General features: G+C 40.3%; 1 protein-coding gene across 1 annotated transcript; it reads right to left on the bottom strand.

Moving 5' to 3' along the window:
- Positions 1 to 13,257: 13,257 nt before the first annotated feature.
- Positions 13,258 to 16,839, bottom strand: LOC140555836 (uncharacterized). Its single transcript, XM_072679156.1, has 3 exons — positions 16,833 to 16,839; positions 14,360 to 14,431; positions 13,258 to 13,832 (listed from the first exon to the last, which is right to left on the bottom strand). Exons 1-3 carry the CDS (start codon positions 16,837 to 16,839, stop codon positions 13,258 to 13,260), a joined length of 654 nt encoding a protein of 217 aa, XP_072535257.1.

The following is a 16,839-nucleotide window of genomic DNA, read 5'->3' as shown; positions in this document are numbered from 1 at the left end:
TTACCCAGTGGCATTTCCAGGAGAATTTGTTTATTATTATTAGTGCCTCCTGTCGGATGAGTTTTTATTAGTGCCTCCTGTCGGTTGAGTTTGAGTGTACTTAATTTTTTTTTTATCAGAGTAAAATAAAACTATGCTAATTCATCTGCCCACACTGTCCAGCAACTAAAGAAATCTATACTTTTATCTTTATATAACTCAATTAAAATTTCAATACTTCAATATTGACGTTCACACAAGTATATTTTTGACAATATTTCCACATTTATCTGAGTAAGACTGTGACTCACTATCTGTTTATTTGTATATTTTACACCTTAGATCATAGGTCTAGATCACAGGTCATTTTCCTTTCAATTTCTGTTGTTCCATTTTTCCATTTTGAGGTGACTCATGGCCCCCAAATGAGGCGTGAGTCACCTCAGTCGCCTCACCTCAACTTCAAAATTATATTTAAATATTGACTTTTGTCTCTAATGGTCCACAATACTAAGATAGTCACTTACCCCAGCCTGGCCTATCCCCGGTTCAAATGGTCTAGAACCTCCACTGCTTTACAGTAGTAAAAGCAATGGTTCTGTGATCCCACTCACAGACCCCACCTGAGTGTATGGATGGTTCTTTGACTTTGTACTTGATGTATATGATCCTTTACAGAACACTGTAAACAAACAGACTCTGTCTGTCTACCCATCTGTCTGTCTACCCTTTTGTTTAAACCCCCTTTTTTGTTTTACTTTTCTATTTTATTTGATGTTTTTATCAAATGGTTATTTTGAAAAAAAAAAAATACATTGGCACATTTTCTATTATATTTTTCCAACCACTGTTAGGAAAATCTTCAACCACTGTTACAAGGCAGTCAAAGAGTGTGTTTAATCAGAACAGATATAATGCTAATGTTTTATATGATTGACAGCCAAGGAGACACAACTCTTTGTTCTGATTGGCTGAAAGCTGGGTGGTCCACTTCATTTTTTCTGGTTTACAGAGCCTGAGGATTTTTTTTTTTGTTTTCCTCTGAGTTTACATTTTATAGCTGCTGGAAGACAAAGAATTTCAAATATTACAAAAATAAAGTCCAGACTCTAAAATCACAGACCCTCTTATGCACTTGTACTTGCACCCTAATGACTCCTCCATCAACTCTTTAGGAACAATTGTTCCTCAGTGTCTATGATTTCTATGAGGTTTTCCCATTCCATCAGGGAACAGTGTGCAGAGAGGAGGAGAAGAGGTCGTCAAAACAATACTGGAACTACAGGTGGTGACCTCACCTGCCCCATCCTTTCTCCCTCGCACTCACACACCTGTGTGACTGATTGATCCTCCTCTGGACCTTGGGTTCCAGCCAAGTAACCCTGTCAACATTCCAGCAGTAAGAAAACAAGTCCTCTCCGTCTTTACAGGGTTCGCACTAATTATTTCCTGCTGGGACAGCTGTGACTGAGCTAAACCGCTTCACAACGAGCCACTCGCAGCGCTGACTTCTGTAAGAGATGAATACTTGCAATATAATGCAACTATGTAGTGTGCAATAATTCAACATAACATCACAGACAACTTCACCTGATCTTCAGGACAACAGCTGGTGTTTATAAAGCTTGTGTAAAACTAACCCTGTACTCTTGTCTGCTAGGCTGTATCTCTCCTGTAATTTTCCTGAGTAAAAAAAAAAAATACTGCACAGAAAATGCAGTGCATGTCTTGGGATGAATTAAATGTCTTTAAAACCAGAATCAGAAGAAGAAGTGGTTGAACTTGTTGGAGATGAGCATGTGCCTGGGGAATCCTCCCACCTAGTCATCATTCTATGACTCTTCCAGACAGCAGTCTGTGTCAGCAAACTGCCGGTACAATTTATTCTTATATTCTCTCTTGGCAGAGCTTACTGAGTGCAATCCTGGCTGGTGTGTAACCTTCCCTATCACTGCTTTTTGTGGGTTTTGCGAAGGCCTCTCTGTTCTCTGGCTGTTCCCTGTTCTTCGGTGAACCATTGTTTTACTGTGGCTGCACTTCATGGTGGTTCTGATGGGAATGCTGGTGTACTTACGGAAACCAGCGTAGGCAGTGACAGCGACTGTAAGATCATCATGGATGTTTCACTGCGAAGAAGTGTCAGTCCATGCCGTCCTGGAGTTGTCCCTCTGCAATCAAATTAAATGCAAAAATAATGATGTTTAATAGCCCCAACCACTGCCAGATATTGCTGTTGCCAGATACAGATAAAGTATAGGAACAGCTGCTCATTCATTGATTCCTTCAAAACCAAGGGCATTCAAGAAGTTTATTATTTTTTTGGTGAAACTGTCTCTACTGTCCAGGGAAGGCTTTCTATTAGATTCTTTAGCATTGCTGTGAGGAGTTGATTGCATTACACTGACAAGAGCATTAGTGAGGTCAGGATGTTGGATGATCATCACCCCACCTCATCCCCAATTCCCCAACTCATCCCAGATGTATTAGATGGAGCACAATCATTCCAGAGGATGATGGATTTTTTTGGTGTTATGAAGAGTCAGTGAAATGGCCGCTTTCTGACAAAGTATGGTTCTTGGCCACACTGACCATCAAACTGACCCCCCCTCCCCCACACACATACACACATATTTAAAATTTACATTTTGATATAACAAATATTATGCATGTAGTAATTATTTGCAAAAACAGCCACCTAGAAGATTCTTGTGGTGCGTTATGTTGCAGGTAATCCCTGATCCGCACTATTCTGACAATAGCCTAAAGTCTAGCATTTGTAACAGAGGGAATATGAATGAACACTGGACACAGCTGCCTCCTTCTACTGCTTTTACAGGCCCATAGAGGCCTCAGACTCTTCAGTACTTCTCTGATCTCTATACACACACACTCTAACTCTGTACTCTCTGAACACCACCTCATTCAATCTCCCTTATCTTGTGCTCTTTCTTTTGACATCTTATTCCACACTCTCTCTCTGCCTTATCCTTCATTCACTGATTTCTGTTCTCTATATCTCTTTACACCATCCCTCGCACCCTCTCCTTCTCTCGACCTTATCCCTCCCTCTCTCCCTCCCTCTCTCCCTCCCTCCCTCCCTCCCTCCCTCCCTCTCTCCCTCCCTCTCTCTCTCTCTAAATTATCAGTCACTCCCTTTTTTTCTTTTTTGGTGATTATCCTACACTTTTTATCTCCACCATGTCATTCGTTCCACCTTTCTCATCCTCTCCACCTTTTCCATCATCTAATTATTTGTCACCACTCTCGCTCTCTTACTGCCTTACACTCAAAACCAAACAGGTTCTACATGCTACTAAAAAAAGTTTTTTTTTGACTCAAGACTACAGTGGAAGAGCATCTACATCTACACTTGCCGGGGTTCTGTATAAAGTACTGAATTTACTAAAGAACCCTTTTTAAGTATAATATACAGATGTTGAATTTAGAAACAGAGTTTAACAAGTTTTGATTTTAAAAGTAGTCTTGAAATCATCTGGGCCAATCTGTCAGCTCAGAGACCCTTAATGCGCAGGCACTGAGAGTGAGAGAGAGTGGGAGAGAAGGAAAGAGAAAGAGAGAGAGAGAGAGAGAGAGAGAGAGAGAGAGAGAGAGAGAGAGAGAGATAAACTGCAGAGCCAGGAGCAGGAGCTAAGAGCCAGATCCCAATGCACTCCATCCTGTCCAATTGGGCTTGGATTTTAATACTGGAAAAATCTTCCTTAGCTGTCAATCACACACTTTAATAAAAACATAGTATAACATTGCGGTCTCGCTCACTCTCCCTCTGCCCCTCGGAGAGGCCGAATGCGAGGGGTGTCTGCGAAACTGCGAAAATCCAGTCTTTTATTAGCCGCAGCTTGTGCTGGAAAATTAGGATTGTGGCAGAGCTCATCTGGTGAACATTAAGTAAGCACCTGGAGCTTTAGTCAATCATGAAATTAAACTTTGGTATTAAAGACAAATGAAAAAGCTCCACTCCCAGACGAAGGAGTCGGCATCTCTTTGACGCATTTAATCAAATTTCCTACAGGCAGCACAGACTGTCAACCGAAACCTCTCGGGCGGGATGTGTTTGTTTTTCTTTGTGATAGGGCACATAAGCAGGTTTATTCATTTACCACCTTCCTTCACTCCGAGAACAGAAGGAGCTCTTAAAGAGAATGAGGCAGGAGATCAGAAACACTCCACAGCTTTCTCTTATCAGCTAACATCTCAAACAGGACAGGAAAATGGCTTTGGCTGGCGCTGTATGGTCAGTATGGCCTTGTGCTTTTTAATAGAGCGTTAGGGTTCAGAATTCCAGTGTACTGTATATGTGTACAGTGTCTGCCAATATCCTGGAGAGACTAGTTCCTGAATACTATGGGTGTACATATATTTATAAGCCAATTTTATCACAGTATTTTAATATAAATGGCAGCCAGTGTCAGTCTTCAGCCTAAACTACATAGAAAACTATAATTATTGTCTGTCAGCCAAACTTTATTATTATGGAAATTATGAATAACCACATGATTTGTCTGTTTAAGCTGAGTTGCATGCTACCTTTAGGAAGCAGTCACAAATGGACATATCAAGGGACTGATTTAGCATTACTATTACTATTGCTAAGCTAAGTGCATAACAATGGACTTCTGTAGTCTTAAAAGGTGACTTTATATCATTTATTGGTCATTTATAAGTGGTTTTGACCAGAAGAGGAAGGGCCCCCTTGGAACTCTTGGTTCCTCCAGCTAGAGGAGTTTTTCCTTGCCACTGTTGCCTTTGGCTTGCTCACTTGGGGTTACACGTTCTATTTTATTTCCAGAGTTTTGTAAAGCTGCTTTCTGACTACATCAGGTTGTAAAAAGTGTACTATGCAAATACACTACATGGACAAAAGCATTGGGACACCTGCTCATTCATTGTTTCTTTTTGTTTATTTTAAAGAGTTTATATTGCTTTTGTTGGAGCAATTGTCTCTACTGTCCAGGGAAAGCTAAATTTTGGAGCATTGCTGTGAGGATCTGATTGCATTCAGCAACAAGAGCTTTAGTGAGGTCAGGATTTTGGATGATCACCACCCCGCCTCATCCTCAACTCCACAACTCATGTCAGAAGTATTGGATGGAGCATTAACCATCAGTCCAGAGAACCCAGTTCCACTGCTCCACAGCTCAATACTGGGGGATTTATACCCCTCCAGCCTTATGACATCATATTAATCTTAAAAAATTATAATCAGGGTGTGCCTGATTAGTGTTCTTTCTGCAAAACATCCCCCTTAGGGGTGCATTAGGTCTCATTAGGCTGATTTGTGCTTGGACTCCAAGTATTGCGGCTAATGACTATATTTTTAGTCTAGATTCTTTTTGTCATTAAGTTAATTTTTTTTGGAATGGTCCCATTCTAAATTGTGTCTAATTGGGCTCATTAGAAGCCATATTTAGAAGTTATTTTTGTCATTGAGTTATTTTATTTTATTTTTTTTGGGGGGGCATTTTTAGAATCTGCAGTATAATATAAAAGGTTTCAAGTGAGACTTATAACATCTACTGACTAATCATTGACTTAGTAGGAAAAAGAAAATTACTCAAGAAACTCATTCTTCATTGGTGAGCGGCAGAATGGAGCTGTAGTGGCTTCCTTCTGTAAAATAATACTGACAAAAAGAATCATGCTGGATCGAGCAGCGAAATCAACACATTTGGAGCAGAAACTCACCTGAAAAATATCAGCTGCACTCAGAATAGAGGGAGGGGGCAAGGGAGAGAGGGAGAAAGAGATATTCTGGCACAAGCTCTACACCCAGACACATTAGGCCTGTCTGCAGGCTGTCAGTAGTAGGGTGCAGTGACTAATCTCACATCACTCCTGTACTGGGCCTCATTTGAAGGCAAGCGCCTTCCGAGTGCCAAGAGGGAGTCACTCACTAGTCAAACTAACTCACAGAAATTGGCTGGCTGTGCAGTGCTTTTAGAAATTATACTCACACACATCCACACACACACGCCAGCTTCCCTTCTAGGGAGTCACGATAGGCCTCATGCACCCCACCCACGCAGGCCCCCATCGCTGAGAGCACACACACAAACTACTTTTTCCTCTGATAGTTCCTGAACGAAATCCTCATGTGTTTGGGGGTTGGGGCCTGTGTGTATTCGTTCAGCACTGCCGGTGGGGCCTGAGGAAGCCCGTTGTTCTCCATCGGCGGCCAAAGCCGCCTCTGCCCCTCCTTCCCTCCGTTCCATTTAACTCTACACATGGAAAAGCCATCGGGGAGCAAAACCCTCTTCCTCCCGCAGTGGCTCGAGACGGACACGGAGTGGTCACACACACGTTCCTTCCCATTCCACATGCGCTGGAAACAGCTCCTGATGCCAGAGACGGACAGAAATACTGGCTGGTTTTGAACACTGGCTGGTTTGTGGTTCAGGGGGGTTCCTCAGTCAAAGTCAGTCAGAAGAGAGAAGGCAAAAGGCTGAAAATAGCCCAGAACAAAAGCAGTGAAACGACAGCAAACAAAGAGGTCCCTCTAGTGGATACAAGTTCCACCCAATATGTAGCAACAGGCCTGAGTTGCCAGTTTATTCGGATATAATATAATATCACAATACTTAACATTTCATTTAAATAAATTGTCATGATACACAACTTCAGTTTCACATTTGCTCAGTGGTTAGAGTACCGGGCTATTGATGACAGGGATGTGGGTTTAATACCTGGACTCGGCAAGCTGCCACTGTTGAGCCCTTGAGCAAGGCCCTTCACCCTCCCTGCTCCCCGAGCACTGCAGCAATGGCTGCCTGCAAGTGTGCTCACTGTCACTGTGTGTGTTTGATCACTAGTTTGTATGTGTGTGTTCACTGAACAGATGGGTTAAAGGCAGAGGCCAAATTCCATCTGTGTCCAACACAAATGGTGAATACATCTAAAAGGTGTCATTTGTAGGAATACAGTTACTGATTGTGGCTCATCAGATGCTGTACAATTTATCCCCACTGACTCCTCAATAACTAGAAAGGAACATCTGTGGTTAGGGCCTTTACCAACCAGATAATGTTTTTTGAAGATCCACAATAATATAATAAGCAATATCTGTATTGCTTAAAAGCACTACACTATAATATAGTGAAAAGGTATATATGCAATTAGTACATATAATACAATGTGTAGCAACAAGGCCAATATCTGTGTCAAAGAAGTGCTGACAATAGTCTATGGACGAAAGTATTGGGACACCTGCTCATTCATTGTTTCTTCTGCAATCAGGGGTATTAAAAAGAGTTCCTGCTTTTGCTGGAGTAACTGTTTCTACTGTCCAAGGAAGGTTTTGAATTTTCTAGATTTTGGAGCGATGCTGTAAGGTTTTTTTGGGTTGAGCGACAAGAGCATTAGTGAGGTCAGGATGTTGGATGATCACCACCCCACCTCATTCCCAACTCATCCCAAAAGTATTGGATGGAGAACCATTATTCTCGAGAACACAGTTCCAGTGCTCCAAAGTTCAATGCTGGGTGGCCTTATAACCCCTCTAGTCCACACCTGGCATTAGGCATGATGCCAATAGGTTCGTGTTTATCTGCTCCAGAGAGTCTTATTTTACTGTAAGTACTTCTTTACAGGGACTAGACAAGCGGTGTGTGTTTGTGTGTGTGTGTGTGGATTTGTATATCTATAGCTGAATGCTTTCATTAAAAGGGGTGTCCACAAACATTTGGACATATAGTGTAGGTGTACCACATAAAATGGCCAATGAGTGTAAGTACAAGGCAGTAGAAGCTAATAAACTGTGAGTAGAAACATTGTGAATACCCTCTCCTAGTGTAGCACTCGTTCTCAAGACTTCTGACTTCAGTTCTGTTCATTTTTTACTCTTCATGTATTTTCTTTTTGGTGTTGAATTTGTGATTTGATGTAAGATCAGGGGGTTTGTGGGGTTTAGTATCATTACAAAATATGGAAAAAATGCATATGATACAAACAATGATATTAAGATAATAATGATATTAACAAAAATCTGAATCTCCATACTATATTTATCAGAACATTCACTCCTGATAGTAATACCGTGCATTTGATTTTTGTGAGATTATGGTCATTCCTTGTTCACCTAGTTTTAGTATAAATGTGTGTATGTAGGCTGCTGCAGGCCAGTGTTGGTTCCTTTCACAGTCAAACTGAATCTGCACCCCCGTCTGTACCATTTAAGATGAGCCACCTGTCAGATCCTTCGATTCCTGTTACATAGGTCAGCTCTCTTGTTTGAGGCTGAAATGTACCATATAGGATTTTAACTTCTTTTAACTATGGAGTTGACAGATATATTTAAAATAAAAGTAAGGTGATCATAACCTGAAGCCCCTTTGGAATCTCAAATCTCAAAGAGAAACAATACTGCAATGTCTCAGGTTGAATTAAAAGACTATAAATGAAAGGGAGTGAGGGAGGTAGGGAGTGAAGGAAGGAAGGGAGGGAGTGAGAATAAAAGGGTTTTTAAAACCCGAGCTGGATCCTCAGCTGCACGGCAAAGTACCCAATGTCACAGTCTACTTTTTTATGGGCCTGTTCATAAAAACAAACAAATGTACTGCCCGTTGGCTTTTATGACAGCAGGGGTGGGTTTGCAGAGTTCTAGTGGACACAGACTGGGAGACTGCTCCAGATATCCACAAGCCATGGGGAAAAATGAAGTGTGTCTGATGTTGGTCATGTGGAAAAAATGGTTGACTGTGGCAGAGAAGCATTTTTATTGCTCCCCATGACTTTCCACTTTGCACATTAAACAGTAGATACTAAACAGTAGGTACAACGTTTTTAGCAGCGGATGCTGATGCTTCAAACCACCACAAACTGAAACAATAGCAAAAAAATTCCCCCTAAATAAACTTCAACTAACTCAGGTTGAGCTCCACCAGAGATTCTCCACAGAAGAGGATTGGGCTCAATCTGAATAGTTTCCTGGGTGCCACACAAAAGCCTAATTGTATGTAATTTAAATATACTTTTATTGGAACACTGGTTTCAATAATCGCTAGATTATTCAACTATTAAAATAGTTGATTTTTGCAGCTCAGCCTCAGAGTGTTTGTATGTAATGTTGAGAGTGGTAAAAGATGTAAAAGATCTGAAAAAAAGTTTGAGTACTAATTTGTCTTAACATATGCACGTACAAAAAACTTTTTAGACCAGAACTTTATCTCAAACCAGTACTGAATTAATGTCTGAGGCATAAGGCAGCATATCTCTAAGCTCTTTGTGAAATAACTCTTTTTAAAAGGCATTAAAAGCTTTAGGTATCTGGTTTCGAGCAATATTGTTGTGAACTTCTCTAGAACAGCATATCTAACCACTCTCAGTGACATACTCCTTTTTTTCTTTGTTATTTTTAATAGTTTTGATCAATCAGAGGAATTCCTCTATTCCCCTATTATTAATGCTTAATGTGTGTTAGTTGTCTGTGCTTTTGTCTAGAGTGGTGTGCCCTGGCTATTGCGTTCATGTCTATAGAAAACCTGTATCTAAGACAAGGAAAAATCAATAACATATTCCTCACCATCTGTCAGTCCACAGAATCACACAGCCGTTTTAGCTTCCTTGTCCAGCCTCAGATATCAGGACAGCATATGCTGAGTCCAGCTCCTACAATGAACACAGACAAGAGATACAGAAGAAACATTAAAACAACTTAGAGCAATCTAGTTGTTACTATTGACCAGGTTCTGTGACTCTGATCTACATGTAATGAAAAGACAAGTCTTTTTTTTTTTTTATAAACCTCACTGGGTCTGAGAGTGATTGATTATGAAGGGAATCACCTGTTAGCCCATGAAAGCCCTACAGTATAAAAATGGACCATTTGGGCAATGGATCATTTGGATCATACTGGAGATGTTTAACATCTCAAGATTTAATGCACACAAGGTGCAAATCAGGTCATCGTCTTTATCCAGAACAGTACTGGCAAATGATGTTCAGTGGAAATATGACTTAAAATCGCAACAAGTAAAATAAAACCTCAAAGCGATGCTTCGGCCAAAAATCTAATTTACACAATTTTCCTCTCACCCCAAATGTATTCCATCAGCCAAGACATGTTTGGTGTCTGAGGTTTGCTTATTTCAGTTTTACTCTGGAACATTTATAATAAAGCTAAAGGAACAAATAATGGAAGCTTCTAGCCACCAGGTTAGCCTTGCGCAAACTGCACATGTCCACACTTGCCAAAAACCACATCAAGTTAAGTAATCTATTAAAAAGGCCGTAGTTTTCACACTCTATGACTTACGATTGTCTATAAAACCGTGAAAAGCACCAGCACAATTCAGCCTTCAAGATGACAACTACTACTCTTCTTAGTTATGATTTTCTTTGGTGCATATTTTTAGCTATAAAGACTGATTACTTTACAACACGACATGGCCTGAGGAAAGTATGTAATCATTTTGGGCATGACGTTAACTGGTGGCTCAACATCTATTACATGTTTACTCAAACACCAACATATTTTGTCTGACTGACTACATTTATGGTAAGGGGAAAAAATGGGTATTTCTGATCATCAGAGGAGTGGTGGTGCAAGAAGTGACAGGACAAACCTTTCAAATGTGTTCAAAATCCACTAGGCTGGGTTCCCCTAAAGCTCCTGAGCTCAACGATGATTCCTGAAGGCTTGATCAAGCGTCACACTAAACACTCTCTCTAAGATTATCTGAACATTAAGATGCTCTTGGAAAACTCTGCCCTGGTAAATTTCAGGAAAGAGGGTGGGCAGGCAAGGTTCCACCCTTGTCTTGCACATTTTAGTGTTTCCCCCAGCTCCAACACTCTTACTGCAACCCTGGAAGGGCTAATAGCTTGGAGCAGGTGGAGCAGGGAAAGCAGGGCAGGAGGTACTCCAGGACCAGGGTACAGATGCATTAGTTTACTGATTTTCAGAGAACACCTTAGAGATGGAAACTGGTCAGCATAGCATCACTGTCACACAAAAACCTTTCCTGCTGAAAAATCTTGTGCTGGTGGTTTCAGATAGTATTTGATGGTCAGGGTAGTTTTAAAAAATGGTAATCCAGGTGAAAACATACCCCATGCTGGTTAACCAGCTTAGCTCTTGACCAGGATAGGGTATGTTGTCACTCAAATTTAATGGACTGGTTGGTCTATCGGCATGACCAGTTTGACCAAGTTGGCTGGTTGTCAAGCTGGTCATAGTATTTGACCAGCTTGGTCATGCTGACCAACCAGCTTGGTCGCACTGGTTGGCTATCTCAGCCTGGTTGGTCATGCTGGTAGACCAGCCAAAAATATAACCAATGCTGATCAACCAGTTCCAACCTGCTTCAAGATATTAGACAATAATCCAGGGTTGAAGTAAGAGTGTTGGAGCTGGGAAACCTTAAAATGTACAAGACAACGGTGGAGACCTGCCTGCCCACTCTCTTCACTGAAACTTTCTCAAAAGCATCTTAAGAGCATCCTTTCTCAAGAGCATCTTAATGTTCAGATAACGAGTGTTCAGTGTGACGCTTGCTCAAGCCTTTCATCAAGAATCAACGTTGAGCTCAGGAGCTTTAGGGGAACCCAGCCTAGTGGATTTTGAACACATGTGAAAGGTTTGGCCTGTCACTTCTTGCACCACCACTCCTCTGATGATCAAGCCTTTAAGCCCATTATTTTAAACAGCCAGTTGTTCTTTAACTGTCAAAATGTCACAGTAAATGAACCAATAGTCATAAATGGCTTCTATTGAAAGTTATGAAGGGATTTTCCATCGCCCACAAAGCTGCCATTTATGTTCCTTATTTATCGTATTTATAAAGGGTTTGTGACAGAAGACTTGACTGTCCCCTTTTATTGAGTTAATGTCATATAGCCTAGTTTTACCAGCAGGACTACTTTCTTCCAATATGTCGCCGCACTGACACTGACACCCTGGCCTGCAAAAACAAAAATAATCATAAAAACAGCACATTACTGCTCAACTTCTCCATTGGCATGACTGGAGAAGCCTACAGGTAAGCAGTTTATTTATTTGTCTTGTACTTGTTCTCACAGGTTTATTTTCCTCAAGAGTGTTGTTTTGGTTAGCATGTAGGCTAACCTGTTCACGTTTTGAGTACAGCTGCGCGCACAGGCGCCATTTCACAACCTCTACAGGCGCGAATCAGCTGTAAATCTTCACCGACACGCTGACATCTCTGTCATGATTACGAGACGGCGAAAGACTCTCAGAGGCCCGGTAGAGTTGCTGAAGCCTGCCGCAGTCGAGAGAGGAGCTGTGTAATTTACGGCCCCACGCGGCCGCGGATGAGGCAGCTGGAGCTGGATCGGCTGCGCGGTGGCGCTCCGCTGCTGGCCGACCCAAAGACAACATGTGCTGACCAGCCAAAATGAGCCAGAGACGAGTGCAGTCTGACAAACAGGTTAGCGGTGGGTCTGGCTGAGCACGCAGACACACTCCTCATCACGTCCACAGAGAGAAGAAGCTGTCAGTGCTAGATAAATACACTCATTTAGTCCAGCAGTCTAGTCTTCAGCAATGAAGGCATTGGCTACTTTATTGTACCCATTGCTGACAGAGATGTGCAAATGCCATGCACACAGCTTGTCCAGTCTTTGCAGAAAGGTATTGCTGAATGAATAGGACCCATCATGCCTAATGGCAGGAGTGGGCTAGAGGGGTATAACGCCCCCCAGCATTGATCTGTGGAGCAGTGGAACTGTGTTCTCTGGGATCATGGTGCTCCATCCAATACTTTTGGGAAGAGCTGTGGATGAGGTGGGGTGGTGATCATCCAACGTCCTGAATTCACTAACACTTTTGTTGCTGAATGCAATCAAATTCTTTGGATCTTTGGTAAATTTTTATTTAAAAGTAAATATAATTTCAGTTTTTTTGGTTTAATATAGAAAAATGTTAATAGAATAAAGAATGATAATAAAAAAAAGAGTTGCAAAGGCACCCAAGTCACTCTTTATTCTGGGTATTCTGGGTGAATAGTAGCTACATTAGCTCCAGTGCAATAGCTGAAGTAGCAAACCAAGCAAGGCTTGACTGATCAACTGTTTTTTAGGTAAGAAGAAAATTACATTTAATGTTAACAAAATATGTGCTTCCAAAACCATTCCATAATGTCCATATTAATCAATCCACTTTTTATTCATCTGTTAGACTGTGAGTGCTAGATCAAGACACCCAATTAGTCATAGGACAGAGACTCTCAGAATAATACAGAAACACACAATTCACATAATTACCATTTTAAAACACTGGAAAAAGATCTTCAACAGTGAAACGTCTCACAAGAGAAGAGCAGGCATGCCAGCATCTGTCCTCTCGTTGCTGTTGTCTCTGTCTAGCAGCTCGCTGTTTACCGTCTCTACACTGTCTGGGTCCAGCAGCTCTCTGGGAACGCTGAGTGTTCTCAGTCTTCTTCTAGCAGCACACATTCTCCTAAGTTGGCTCTCATAGTTGGAGATCCCATCTTTATTCTGTGGATCTATATCTGAACCAACTGTCCTGGTGTTCTCTCCATTCAGATGTCCCGTAGTCTTGCTAGATATGTCCGTGCAGTCCAACTGCAGATCAGTGCTACCCTGGCTATCACTCAGTGGGATGGAGACACTGATGGCTTGTTTATCTGCCTCTTTGGCACTATTGCTGTCCACATTCAGCTCTGCTTTGTTTTTCTTCATTCTCTCGTCAGTCTGAAGTTGGTCAAGTGAGTAATTATATGTAGCCTCAGGCTCCTTGGTTCCAGTGATTCCACCCTGACTTCCTGTGGCTGTGTTTATCATCCTCTTTCTTACTTGATAGGTCTCAAAATCCAGACGTCCATCAATCTCCTGGCTGCTTTTGTCCACTGTGACTGGACCTTGGATTAGAAAAGAAAAAGACAAGTCCATAATAGCAGCAATAACAGCATTCTGCAGTATTATGAGCTGCATGAACTGAGCATGGTGATCCAGTCAATGGCACGCATCGCTGTTTAAGCTTTTATATTAATGGAAAAATATTGGTGTATTATCCAAGCACATTTCACTTAGGTTTGTACTTTCTTTTAGTAGTATATTGAACATGTATATGCTTATACCTGCAAACGGCTAACCCTAGGCCCATCTCTATGATCCAGCTGATCCAGCTCATGATTAGGATTTACAGTTACAGTGCGGTTCAAAAGTGTGAGACCACAAAGGACAGTGTAACAAATTTTGTTAAATCTAATTTATTATTATTTTTTCTAAAATGTAAAAGGTTCTGTTGGTTAATTCTAAGGTTAGTTAATTATAAAGGTTAGAGATAGCACTGATCCAATACTGGATATCAGGATTATGCTAATACAAGCAGAAATATATATATATATGTATATATTTAGTTTACATCTGTCAGATTCAAGCATACCTTGTATTTTGCTGGGCCGCTCCTCAACGTTAACATCTGTGTCTGTGTATGTCCTTTCTGCACTGCTGCTGTCTGCATCAAGAGGGAAGCAGAGACAGGTGTATCTGTTAATATATCTCAGTGATCATGTGTATCTGTGTTGGGGGGTCTGACAGTTTCTGTCGTAACAGAAGTAACAGACATTTCAGTAAAATGTTCAGTAAGACATTTTAGAGATTTCTGAGATTTCTAGAAATATGAGTGTCATACCAGGTAGTGTGTTGCTTTTCTTTATGCTTTTGTCATCAGAATCTTCTGAAAGACGTGTGTATAGTTGGGCAATATGTTTCATTACACAGATCAGTTTCACAATATTACTTAAAATACAGTGTCTATTGGTGGGCATGAGGCCCTCACTGTTTTAAAGCATATCTGTAACCATGCCTTAGAGGTCAGTACCTCTATAAGCTGCAGTAATTGCTTAGTTCTCTAATTCATCAGTGTTCAATAAATTGCTAAATCACAGCTTCGTCATATAATATATCTATAGTCACTGCAGTTCATGTCTTTTGATTTTTCAGTGAATATTAACTGAATTTACCTGATTTACCTGTACGATCTGCAGAATTGCTGTTCTCTTTCGATTTTTCGTCAGCAGGCTCTGAGAAGACCACGTCATGTGATGAGTGATAGTCATTGTTTTATTTGATAATACAGAACAGAACCCACAGAAATGTATGTTAGATTTCTCTGTAATGGTGATCCAGTTAGTATAGTCCCACGTTCTGAATTTCGTATCAAAATCAGCAAAAGTCTGTTTGTAGATCAATATCTGCTCTGAATTCCTATATCAGTGTATCCCTATATAAAAATATTGTAGCACCTTTATTTCAGTATAACACATGCTGTAGCATATCTTCAGTAACTTACCTGAAAAGGTCAGTGAACCTGGTTCTGGAGTCACACTGGCTATTTTTTAAAAAAGAGAGAAAGTTCAATACGATACAAGTGGCTGCGGTTCCACCACACTGTTAAAAGTTAACACTGAAAAGGTTCTTAAATTTGAAACTGTGAAGAAACCTCTTTATGTGCTTTGAGGAACTTTTTAAGTTGAAGAACCCCTAAAGAACTAAAACTTATATTTATTTATTTATTATATATATAAATTTACTTAATGTAAATGTGTATATATATATATATATATATATATATATATATATATATATATATATATATATAAAATAAAAAATAAATTAAAAAAACAAAAATTTGAACTAACCAGCAGAGTTATGCACTGGGCCGGGAGTTGTGCACACTGTGGAAAAGAAAACCATTAGAGAGCTGACGAATGAACTTTATTGTTGTGTTTAGTGTTCATTTCTTTGGCGGCACACGTTCTATTCCTACATTTTAAAACGATTACCTGCTGTTGGGTCTGGAAGATGGACAGAATTTGGTGCGTCTGAAACTGAATAATAAAAAATAGAACAGCAGAATATCAGGCAGTGAAACACAGGGGTATGTATGCACCACATTTCCCTTTTTTAAACAGTCAAATACCCTGGTCACTTAAAGCGTCTTGAGTATCAGGATTTTATCTGGATAAGGCGGAGTCACAGGAAAAAGTGTAAACACACCCAAGACTCATTTAAAACAGATACAAATCCCATCACTCAAACCACTTCAGGACGCAACTGAGCCACATTATAGCAGTGTCAACTCCTCCCAGTACAACCAAAACACCAGCAATAACTGACGTGCATCAAGTGAATTTGCATTTTTCGTCCCACACAGCAATCAGATTTCAGTCTGACTGGTGACACTTTAAATACCAGGTGTAAATGCATGTGGCTAAAATCTTATCAGGATACAATTCACCAGGTGTAAACAGTATACTATAACCAAAAGGTCCAGTTTCCAAGACTACAAGATTTTGTTTTGCAACTTAAATGATACATGCAGCTTAATTATGAGTCTATAATTTAGCAGTACAGACCGGAAAAGATTTCTGGAGCTGGGCTTTCAGAAGGAGCGTTCATATTAAAGGCATCTGCAAAGACAGCACAGTGATTGAGATAATGTAAAACAATGAACCAACATATAATCATAGAAACACTGTTTTATTTATGTGCAGACTGTTTTAGACATAAGAATAGGAGAGGGGAGAAACAAACCGTTCAGAAAGCTCAGAAACTCTTCATTCTGACCTAGACACCAGAAAATGAAAAAAGCATCAGCATGAACGGATTATTCAGCATTAGCAACCACCAAAATCATAACAAAAATGTGAAAATCATTTTTTTAAGATGTTGGTCACCTCAATATTAACTAAATAAAATATGGTCTCCTAAGTGTTTATATAAACGTATTAAAAAGGGACTTTTTTTAGGGACTTTTTAAAGTCATTATACTTGGTATTTTAAGGGCAGTTGTTAAACCAGAATGCTAAACAAGGAACCACGTTTCTTATTAAATAAACTGTCAAAATAATTACCTCTCAT

Source organism: Salminus brasiliensis, chromosome 5 (genome assembly GCF_030463535.1).
Source record: "Salminus brasiliensis chromosome 5, fSalBra1.hap2, whole genome shotgun sequence".
NCBI classification, from domain to species: Eukaryota; Metazoa; Chordata; class Actinopteri; order Characiformes; family Bryconidae; genus Salminus; species Salminus brasiliensis.
Note: the sequence above shows the minus strand (reverse complement) of the source record. Positions and strands in the feature narration are given on the sequence as shown.

Bases quoted from the DNA above. Each gene is read 5' to 3' on its own strand.
- LOC140555836 (XM_072679156.1), bottom strand. The intron at 13,833-14,359 runs GTATGCTTGAAT...TTCTAATCCAAG, and splicing joins GCGGCCCAGCAAAATACAAG to GTCCAGTCACAGTGGACAAA.